The 12,505-nt window shown below is 39.5% G+C and overlaps 1 protein-coding gene across 1 annotated transcript in view; it reads right to left on the bottom strand.

Annotated features, from left to right (window-relative positions):
• Ptp36E (protein tyrosine phosphatase 36E) overlaps nt 1-12,208 on the bottom strand; it is a 285,603-nt gene extending 273,395 nt beyond the window's left edge. The window contains exons 1-2 of the mRNA XM_069827025.1: nt 12,000-12,208; nt 11,364-11,743 (exon numbers count right to left, since the gene is read on the bottom strand). Coding sequence (XP_069683126.1) covers nt 11,364-11,743; nt 12,000-12,208 — 589 coding nt within the window. The remainder of the gene's footprint in view (nt 1-11,363; nt 11,744-11,999) is intronic.
• Nucleotides 12,209-12,505: the final 297 nt, after the last annotated feature.

Raw genomic sequence — 12,505 nt, 5'->3', positions numbered from 1 at the left:
CTATTATCCCTGAAACGTTATTTTTAACACTCTGTATGTTGAGATAATGTTTCTATTGTGTGAAGTTCGACATCCGTACGAATGGACAAGGGATCTAATTCAAGGGAATTGACATTTTTCTCGTATCAGTTCTCAGAAGAAACAGAACAATCAGATAAGCAAATTGCCATATTATATGCAGCAGCTATAGTCTATAGAACGTATACTTGTCTAAGAGTATCAGATAATGAAGTTTGTTTTATATAGTATGGATCAATTGTTCAACTTCAGATGTGAATTATAAAGAAAGAACTTGTCATCGAGAAGTCAATGAAATCAAGATGAAGTCAAGATTTCAAGCAGACTACGCAGACAAGCGAACACTTCTACAACTTAACTATATCTTTAGCATCAATTTATGTAAGTTCTTACCATGAACAGTAAGATATACACAGCAAGGATAAGTTTAGTTTTTTTATGACTAATTCATTTATTCCCTGAACCAAGAAAAGAACATAATTGTGTTCGTGAATGTGAAATAATAGTCATTTTGAACTCTCGCGTCGCGCACTTGCTAAACACAGTGTAGTGGTTCGTATTGTCTTTTCATATATTTTCAGAATGAACACAAAGAGAAGGTCGACTTGCACTAAATGTATAGCATTATATATTTTTTTTTGCAAATAAATAGACAATAATTGCTACTCTATTAAATTCTGTATACTACGAGGTGTGTTTGAAAAGTTCGTGGCCTGACACAGGGATGGCATTCAAAACGTGCCAACAATGCTGCCACTTTTTCCGACCATTTTACATTAGTCCAAGCACGAAAAATCATAATTTTCTGTTGACTACAATTTGTGTAGTTTAATTTTGAAATTAGTGCGCCGAACAGATTGGCGAAAACGAAAAATATCTAGCTTGGTGCTGTCATTAAATATTTCGTAGAAAGGGAATAAGTCCAACATAAATTAAATCAGACCTGGTTGCTAAAATGGGTGAACCCGCTTTAGCGTTTTCTACTGTGAAAAGCTGGTCAGCATTATTTAAAAATGGTCGAGAGAGTTTGGAAGACGACCCCCACATTGAACGTCCAGTAACAGCAACAAGTGAAAAAAATCGTAGGAAAAAATCCACGAAATAGTGTTGAATAACAGTCGACTGAAAGTGCAGAAAATCAGCGAGGTTATGCGTATCTCAAATGAACGGGCGCGCCACATTTTAGTCAATGTTTTGGGCATGTCCAAGGTCTCCGAAAGGTAGGTTCCGCGTTTGTTAACACAGGAAAAAAAAAACATGTCCGATGTCAAATTTCGAGGGATTGTCTGATTCGATTAGAAAAAAATACCCCCGACTTTTGAGCTGTTTGTGACCACTGATGAAACCTCTGTCATTAAATATTTCGTAAAAAGAGAATAAGTCCAACATAAAATAAATCAGACCTGGTTGCTACAATGGGTGAACCCGCTTTAGCATTTTCTACTGTGAAAAGCTGGGCAGCACTATTTAAACATGGTCGAGAGAGTTTGGAAGACGATCCCCACATTGAACGTCCAGTAACAGCAACGAGTGAAAAAAATCGTAGAAAAAATCCACGATATAGTGTTGAATGACCGTCGACTGAAAGTGCAGAAAATCAGCGAGGTTATGCGTATCTGAACTGAATGGGCAAGCCACATCTTAGTCAATGTTTTGGGCATGTCCAAGGTCTCCGAAAGATGGGTTCCGCGTTTGTTAACACCGGAAAAAAACCACGTCCGATGTCAAATTTCGAGGGATTGTCTGGCTCGATTACAGAAAAATACGCCCGACTTTTGAGCTGGTTTGTGACCACTGATGAAACCTGGATCTACTACTACATATTAGAGTCGGCCTCGGTAACGTTAGCGCTGGCCTTCTATGCTCGAGGTTGCGGGTTCGATCCCGGTTCAGGTCGATGGAATTTAAGTGTGTTTAAATGCGACAGGCTCATGTCAGTAGATTTGCTTCCATGTACAAGAGCTCCTGCGGGACAAAAATTCCGGCACACCGGCGACGCTGATACAACCTTTGCAGTTGCGAGCGTCGTTAAATAAACCATAATTCAATTTAATTTAATTTTTAACTACATATTAGAAACAAAACGGCAGTCGAAACAATGGAAGTACAGTGATTTTCCGCCTCCAAAGAAAGATAAAGCTGTTCAATCGGCTGGGAAAAGTCATAGCGTTCGTGTTGTGGGATCCTAAGAAGATAATCATGATTGACTATAGCAAAGATGAGAACAGTAATTACAGAATATTATTCAAATCTCCTGCAGCAACTGAAATGGAAAATTCGCAAGAAGAGGCCGGTATGGCCAAGAAAAAAGCGTTGTTTCATCACGACAATGCACCTGCTCACACGACTTAAATTAATAAAAAAATGGTTTGACATAAATTATCTCTCTATCAACGAAAATAAAACCATAATTATTCCATTCTCATTATCTGAAAAATGTAACAAACCTCCTACATTTATACTAAGTATTAAATTACATAATTCTGATTGTTGTCTTATACAGTGTAAATGTCCGATTATTAAAGAGTCCTCTGAAGTTAAGTATTTAGGCATAATTTTCGATAATCATTTAAAATGGAACTAACACATAAATTACCTTTGTAATAAATTACGTAAAATAGTATCTTATTTTGTTTTATTGAGGAATTACTTGTCAATAAGTTTATTGCGTACAATATATTTAACTTTATTTCAATCGGTAAATATGTATGGAATTATAGGATGGGGTAGCTCATTTAAATCCAATTTTAATCCACTTTATTTATTATAGAAGAAAATAATTAAAATATGTCTTCATAAACCTACTGATTTTCCATCTCAAAATTTGTTTCTAGACTTTAATGTACTTAACGTAAGACAAATTTATTATATTGTATTAATAAAATTCATACATAAAAATCGAAATAATTTTGAATTGTATTCTCATAGTTATGAAACAAAAGGTATGAATTCCTTAAGTCTGTTTGAACCAAAATGCAACACTGTTACAGTATTTAATCATAGTAGTAATTTAGGCCCAAGAATATATAACAAACTAGTGGCTTGTGCAGCAAATACTGCTGCAAACTAAGTTCGTTAGACGTTCAAATAAAAAATTTTCAGATTTATTTTCAATGAAGAATACTTGTCTTTTTGATAGTTATTTGCTTCCATAATAATGAAACATACTCCCTCTGAATGGATTTTTTTAGGCCAAATACTTTTTCTTGAACCTATCCAACTTCAGTTTTTGAGTTTCAACGCGAAAACGCAAGTATCAACGTCAGGACGATAGCAGTAGCTATTTCAGGTCATTGTGGATTGTAGGAAAAAGTTAAAAAATTGTCAGATTTGCTAAGCTTTCGAACAATAGCATTTTCGTATAGCTGCTGCATGTAGAACTTGAAATGTAGAGCGTAAAATCATTTTATCCCACCAAGAGATCTTGCTGAAATGATCTGGAGACTACAAAATTTTCTAGGCCTCTTATTTTATCAGTAAGTAATACCTTTTGATCTTTCCTTAGGAACTGTAATTTTTGCGCTCTCTCGAGCCAATACTGAAGACAATGACACATATTAATATCTACACTACACCGCCATGAAGTATATGAAAAACCCATAAGTATAAAAATATTTGATTTTTAATAACAATATTATTATCTTACTTAAGTTTTGTATTTATATATAGCAGTCACTCAGTAAATTATAGAAATGAAGATCTAAAAATTAAGATATTTTCTACATTTACTTACATAACCTCAAAACGTTTAACTTTCATGCCATCAATATAGCATCAATATTATGTACAATTAATTAAGAATAGACGCATCATGATATTAACTATAATAATATTTAATTTCTAATGGTAATAATGTCATCAAACCACCTCAAGTTTCGTAGATTTGAATATCCAATACACAGCTGTACTCAGAAAATTATACACTGCAGAATCAGTTTTTAATAACAAATTGAATTGAGCTCTAAATATGTCGGCAATCCTGCAGGTCATGGCCTTCGTGTAATAGCCTATTGTTTATTGTTCTGTGTGTTTTGTTCTGAAATTCAATCAAGTCGTCCGTGATTCAGTAAAATTAGTTCTCAAAACTGACAACAGATGGATTTTGGAAAATAGGAAAATTATGTAGGAAAATTGACATTTCAGTGAAAACTACTACTTTTCCGAAAAACTTTGGATGCCAGGCATGAAAATGAGGGGTCACTCATTAAAATCCGTCCAGCCGTTTTCTCGTAATTTCCATTACCAGTTCAAATTATATATATATATATATATATATATATATATTTATTTATTTATTTATTTATTTATATTTATATTTAAATAACCTAATCTTGTCAATTTTAATAGTTCTAGTATTAAATTTAAAAAAGTTATGTATGGATTTTATAAAAATTGAAAAATTGTAAATTTAAATTTATATACTATAATTGCACAGTAGACATAAGACAAATTGCATTGTATAATTATTAATTTCAATTCAGGAATCCGCCCCTGAGCACGAGTTGTACTCTTTCAGGGGCGAGCTAAAGTTTTCTGTATATATTACATTTTATGTTACAATTATTAGCAAAATAATAAATGAATAAATAAATAAAATACACGAAGTACTGTTCGAATTGTTGCCGCACCCCCCCTACTCACCAGGTCTCGTACCCTCAGACTTCTTTCTTTTCCCAAAGCTCAAAACTCACTTGGCTGGAAAGAAATGTTCGTCAAATGAAGAGGCTATCGCAGCAGTAGAAGGCTTTTTTGCAGACCTCGAGGACTGTGTGCAAGGAGTGTATAGCAGCATTGCAGCACCGGTGGATGAAGTAAGTAAATCTCAAGAGGAATTATGTTGAGAAATAAATATTGTTTCAGAATAACCCTAGTTTAATTTCCATGTCAGGCTATGAACTTCTGAAACAACCCTCGTAGAAATTACGTCCCATATCAGATGACACTGATTGTAAGACTGTGTACAGGAGGTTTCATTCCCAAATATTCAGTGAACACACCGCTCTACTTAAGGAATTCCTGGAGCGTCAAGCTCCGACAACCATGCTGGGAGGCTGGATGGGACTGATCTGTTTGTTTATATTTTATTAACGAGCGCGCGGCGAGCGTTGACATGGAAACTGCGATAGGAATCGATAGCTCGCGCCTAAGACGTCACTCTGAGATATTTCGAGGTGCGTGCTGCATGCCTCGCCCAGCCACAGAATGCCCCCAGTTCTATTTTGACTAGCATCCCTCTGTTTCTCTCAAATACAGTACACCCTTACAGTTGCACACTTCACTGGTAGAATATGCAACATGCAATTCTCCTTTTTGAGTGTAGGATAGGCCAATGTTGATTCAGTGATACAGATCCAAACTGATCGTGACAATAGTTAACATTCTGAAAATGAACGTACAGGCAAGACAAACATAACATTCGTACTACAGTCCCGTCGCTCTAATTTCCGGCATCCAATAGCGTAGCAGGTCGGCTACAATTAAACGTGTGCGTCTTGTGATTCGCTTATGAAGACGTTATTCATTTCTTAAGGCTCGATAAATACTTAATATAATCGCCCGCCATTTTGGCTCTTTCGTTGGCGTTCGCAGAAAGCACACGAAGACGTTATTTGCCGCTCAATTATTTGCTCAATTACAGTGCGTTTGATTTATTATCATAGGAGCTACGACATGATAATGTTTAACGGTGTGGCAAATAGATTCCTCGTATGGTAGCTCGGGAACGAAAGAACAAAAATGGCGAACGATACTACCTACCTAGACTTTATAGAGCCTTCACTTCCTAAGACGTAAGCAAAGAGGCGGAGTCACGCCGGAAATAACAGCGTCGCGACTATAGTATTGTGCTATAAGCGCTAATGTACGTTACATGATCCTTCCAGCGCCATATATTGAGTACCACAGCACTCATCCAGCTCCAGGACATGCTACATGACTCTCCCAGACCGATAGTGCATACGTTACTACACGACCCATCCAGCGCTATAAAGCATGTAGCATATAACTTACTCAAATCTGTAACACGAACAATACGACTCGCCAGGACTGTAGTGCGTGCTATACGACTTATTCAGAGCTATAGTGTGTATTCGCATGATTCAATCACCGCTGTAGTGAATAGTATACGACGCACTCAAAGTTACATATCGATGACATTGAACAGCAATCTCGTAAGTTAAAAAAAAAATAACAAAATGTGGTTTCACTTTATCCCTATCAAAGAATTTTTTTTTCCGAATCTTCTGCAAACACAACCTATGTCAAGGCATTGATACAAACATTAGAAGAAGATACCTAAAATATAATATTCTCTTATGTCAGATAAATGTTCGTTATCAAGATACTAAAATGTGTTTTTCGCTTTCCAGTAAAATTGAATATTTTGACATACGAGGTTCTGTTCAACACCTTTCGATAAACTACACGATTCACCCAACGCTATGCTGTGTGATATACGATTCACCCAGAGCTATAGTGTGAACTACACGACCCACTACTTTTCATACTATACGCCTCACTCAGCACTATAGTGCATATTATACATCTTACCTAGTGTTACTTTTCATACTATACGCCTCACTCAGCACTATAGTGCATATTATACATCTTACCTAGTGTTACTTTTCATACTATACGCCTCACTCAGCACTATAGTGCATATTATACATCTTACCTAGTGTTACTTTTCATAATACACGACTCACACAGCGCTATAGTATGTATTATACTACTCATTCATCGCTACAGTACGTACTATACGGTTAAACCAGCGCCATACTACGTGCTGAACCACTCACCCAGCGCTATATTGCATATTATAATTTTACTAAGCGCTACTTCTCATACTACACGACACACCCACCGCTATAGTACATTATATTACTCATTCATCGCTATAGTACGTACTATAGGATTAAACCAGCGCTATACTACGTGCTGAACCACTCAACCAGCTCTATAGTGCGTAGTATATTACTCATTCATCGCTATAGTACGTACTATACGATTAAACCAGCGCTATACTACGTGCTGAACCACTCAACCAGCTCTATAGTGCGTAGTATATTACTCATTCATCGCTATAGTACGTACTATACGATTAAACCAGCGCTATACTACGTGCTGAACCACTCAACCAGCTCTATAGTGCGTAGTATATTACTCATTCATCGCTATAGTACGTACTATACGATTAAACCAGCGCTATACTACGTGCTGAACCACTCAACCAGCTCTATAGTGCGTAGTATATTACTCATTCATCGCTATAGTACGTACTATACGATTAAACCAGCGCTATACTACGTGCTGAACCACTCAACCAGCTCTATAGTGCGTAGTATATTACTCATTCATCGCTATAGTACGTACTATACGATTAAACCAGCGCTATACTACGTGCTCAACCACTCAACCAGCTCTATAGTGCGTAGTATATTACTCATTCATCGCTATAGTACGTACTATACGATTAAACCAGCGCTATACTACGTGCTGAACCACTCAACCAGCTCTATAGTGCGTAGTATATTACTCATGCATCGCTATAGTACGTACTACACGATTAAACCAGCGCTATACTACGTGCTGAACCACTCAACCAGCTCTATAATGCATAGTATACTACTTATTCATCGCTATAGTACGTACTATACGATTATACCAGTGCTATACTACGTGCTGAACCACTCAACCAGCTCTATAGTGCGTAGTATACTACTCATTCATCGCTATAGTACGTACTATATGATTAAACAAGCGCTATACACGTGCTGAACCACTCAACCAGCTCTATAATGCATGGTATACTACTTATTCATCGCTATAGTACGTACTATACGATTAAACCAGCGCTATACTACGTGCTGAACCACTCAACCAGCTCTATAATGCGTAGTATATTACTCATTCATCGCTATAGTACGTACTATACGATTGAACCAGCGCTATACTACGTGCTGAACCACTCAACCAGCTCTATAGTGCGTAGTATATTACTCATGCATCGCTATAATGCGTACTATACGATTAAACAAGCGCTATACTACGTGCTGAACCACTCAACCAGCTCTATAGTGCGTAGTATATTACTCATGCATCGCTATAGTACGTACTATACGATTAAACCAGCGCTATACTACGTGCTGAACCACTCAACCAGCTCTATCGTGCGTAGTATATTACTCATGCATCGCTATAATGCGTACCATACGATTAAACAAGCACTATACTACGTGCTGACCACTCAACCAGCTCTATAGTGCGTAGTATATTACTCATTCATCGCTATAGTACGTACTATACGATTGAACCAGCGCTATACTACGTGCTGAACCACTCAACCAGCTCTATAGTGCGTAGTATATTACTCATTCATCGCTATAGTACGTACTATACGATTAAACAAGCGCTATACTACGTGCTGAACCACTCAACCAGCTCTATAATGCGTAGTATGTTACTCATTCATCGCTATAGTACGTACTATACGATTAAACCAGTGCTATACTACGTGCTGAACCACTCAACCAGCTCTATAGTGCGTAATATATTACTCATTCATCGCTATAGTACGTACTATACTATTAAACCAGCGCTATACTACGTGCTGAACCACTCAACTAGCTCTATAGTGCGTAGCATATTACTCTTTCATCGCTATAGTGCGTACTATACGATTAAACCAGTGCTATACTACGTGCTGAACCACTCAACCAGCTCTATAGTGCATAGTATACTACTTATTCATCGCTATAGTACGTACTATACGATTAAACCAGTGCTATACTACGTGCTGACCACTCAACCAGCTCTATAGTGCGTAGTATACTACTCATTCATCGCTATAGTACGTACTATACGATTAAACAAGCGCTATACTACGTGCTGACCACTCAACCAGCTCTATAGTGCGTAGTATATTACTCATTCATCGCTATAGTACGTACTATACGATTAAACAAGCGCTATACTACGTACTGAACCACTCAACCAGCTCTATAGTGCGTAGTATATTACTCATTCATCGCTATAGTACGTACTATACGATTGAACCAGCGCTATACTACGTGCTGAACCACTCAACCAGCTCTATAGTGCGTAGTATATTACTCATTCATCGCTATAGTACGTACTATACGATTAAACAAGTGCTATACTACGTACTGAACCACTCAACCAGCTCTATAGTGCGTAGTATATTACTCATTCATCGCTATAGTACGTACTATACGATTAAACCAGTGCTATACTACGTGCTGAACCACTCAACCAGCTCTATAATGCGTAGTATATTACTCATTCATCGCTATAGTACGTACTATACGATTGAACCAGCGCTATACTACGTGCTGAACCACTCAACCAGCTCTATAGTGCGTAGTATATTACTCATTCATCGCTATAGTACGTACTATACGATTGAACCAGCGCTATACTACGTGCTGAACCACTCATGCAGCTCTATAGTGCGTATTATACTACTGTACTCCCCAGATGTTTTAGTACGTGTACCACCACTAACCCAGAACTGTAGCTCATATTGTATGTCTAACCGAGCGCTACTTTTTGTGATATACGTCTCACTCAGCGCTATAGTGCATATTATACCACTGTCCAGCACTAACAATTCACCCAACGCTATACTACGTCCTGTATGATCCATCTACCGCTAAAGTGTGTGCTATATGACTCACCCAAGGCTATATTGTGTGCCACACGACTAACCCAGTCTATATAGTACATGTTACATTGTTAACTCAGCGCTGTAGCTCATAGTAAACGTCTCATCGAAAGCTACAAGACTCAACCAGCGCTATAGTGCGTATAATACGACTCACCCAGCGCTACAGTACGTGCTACAAGTTTTACCCAGTTCTATAGTGCGTACTACACGACTCACCTAGCACTATAGTGCTAAACGTCCCACAGACTCACCAGCGTTATCGTTGGTATTATATGATCCATTCAGCACTATAGTGAGTGATATACGAGCATCTAGTAATAAACTGCGTGCTATATGACTGACCCAGCACTTTATTCTGTGCTGCACGACTTATCCAGCGATAAATGTACATGGTACACGACTCGCCAGTACTATCGTGTGTGTTACACAACCCAGCATTCAAATGCATGACTCGCCCAGCATTACCAAATATGCAAAACGTCCCATACAGCACTCAAATGCGTGATACTGGCCTACGATTTGTCCAGCACTATATTACCTTCTACACGATCCACCCAGAACTACAATACGTACAATGTATCCCACCTAGAACCACAATGCGTACTATACGACCCATCCAGCACCACGCAGTGCTACTCGACCTCCTAGCACCGCGCAGGGTGCTACAGATCCCTCAGCACTACATAGCATGCTACACGACCATATAGCAACGACAGCTCAGCATCACATATCATGTTACCTGGCCTTTCCAACATCAAACAGCGTGCTAAACGACTATATACAGCCATAAAGAATGCTATACGATCTCTCAGCACCACATAGCATGTTACATGGTCTGCTCAGCATTATATAGTGTGCTGTACGATCATCTAGCAATGTGTAGTGTGCTATACGACTTACCAGCACCACACAGCAAGTTATATGGCCTGCTCAGCATCACATAGCATGCTAAATGACTATATACCGCCATATAGAGTGCTATATGACCATCCAGCATAACGTAGAATATTACAAGGATTACTCAGCATCACAAAGCGTGCTATACGACCATCTAGTACTATATAGTGTGCTATACGACCTCCTAGCACCACATAGCATGTTACACGACCTGCTTAGCATGATATAGTGTTCTACACGACCTGCTTAGCATCATATAGCGTGCTACACGACCTCTCAGCACTACACAACATATTACTTGGCCTGTCCAAAATCACATAGCATGCTAGATGACTAACTCAGACACTACACTATGTGCTGAATGATCCACCATGCGTATGATATGAATCGTCCAACAAAATATTGGGTGCTACACGATTCACCCAGTGCTATGCCTGTGTACCACACGATTTACTCAGCATTACTGCGTTTTCTACACGACCCATCCAGAGTTATAATGCATGTTACATGGTTTATTCAGTACTACATTGCATTGCACACCATTCGTCAAACTTTGTAATGCGTGCTGAACAACACCCCAGCACTAAATTACGTACTACACAATCCATCCATCACTATTTTGCCTGTTACATGGCTCATCCAGCATTATGGTGCGAGCTTTGAGACTCACCTAGCATTACATTGATTGCTACAGGAGTCACCCCGCACTACTCTGCGTGCTACACGACCCACCCAGCACTACAAGGCGTGCTACACGACTCACCCAGCGACATGAGTCCCGAGTTGAGCATGGACAGCTTGATGGCATTGGGGATGGACACGAGTGACGTGCTGCCTCCGCTTAACAGGCGCTTCTTCTTGGGCTTCTCGGCGTCGGCGTAGCGGGGCGTGGAGCGCGACCGGTGCTTGCGGTGGTGATGGTGGCGGGTGCCGGCGCTGCTCGCGCCGCCCAGGGTGCCGCTGGCGGCACCCGCCGTGGTGCTCGTTCGCGCCGACAGTTTGTCGCCTAGAAATCGCACGCACACACGCACCACATCCGCGCCCGCCGGCAGCTGTGCAAGACTGAGAGCCCGCCCGCCTGCCCGGCTCGGAGGCGCCGCGACGCCGCCCGCGCATGCGCGTGGACCCTGTCCTGTTGTTGTTCTCCATCATCCATTTCTTCTCATTTTTATCTTATTCTTATTTGTTTTCTTTTTACTCTTTAATTTCTTGATCTACTTCTTTCTTATCACCTTCCTGTTCCTTCTCATTTGTTTTTCGTTTTATTTTCCTCATCTCCCTAATCTCTTTCCACTTCATATTTCAAGATTATGGACGCAAGGATAATACAAGCTAGACACATACAATAAATTGTACTCCTCGGCCATGTGGTCAGCGCGACATACAACAGAAGACTTACAGCCCATCCTTTTCCTTTGTCTTCTTGTGTCCTTCTTTACATACTAACAGCCTGTATTTATCAATAATTGAGAGTCGGGCCACCTTTTCCGACGTCCTACAGGGCTTCTGCTGTCTGTTGATGAGTTGTCCGTCAGTAACAACATTCACAATTCGTTCTTCTGTCAGTCTGAAGATGTCACTGTTCCGTTCCACTCTTCTTTTGGCCATAAATTCTTAAATGTTAAATGTTATGTTTTATTTAACGACGCTCGCAACTGCAGACGTTATATCAGCGTCGCCGGATGTGCCGGAATTTTGTCCCGCAGGAGTTCTTTTACATGCCAGTAAATCTACTGACATGAGCCTGTCGCATTTAAGCACACTTAAATGCCATCGACCTGGCCCGGGATCGAACCCGCAACCTTGGGCATAGAAGGCCAGCGCTATATCAACTCGCCAACCAGGTCGACGCCATAAATTCTTCTATTGGCTTAGTTTCACACTGTTCTCTAATAGTCTGGTTTC

Source organism: Periplaneta americana, chromosome 5 (assembly GCF_040183065.1).
Source record: "Periplaneta americana isolate PAMFEO1 chromosome 5, P.americana_PAMFEO1_priV1, whole genome shotgun sequence".
Lineage (NCBI taxonomy): Eukaryota > Metazoa > Arthropoda > Insecta > Blattodea > Blattidae > Periplaneta > Periplaneta americana.
Note: the sequence above shows the minus strand (reverse complement) of the source record. Positions and strands in the feature narration are given on the sequence as shown.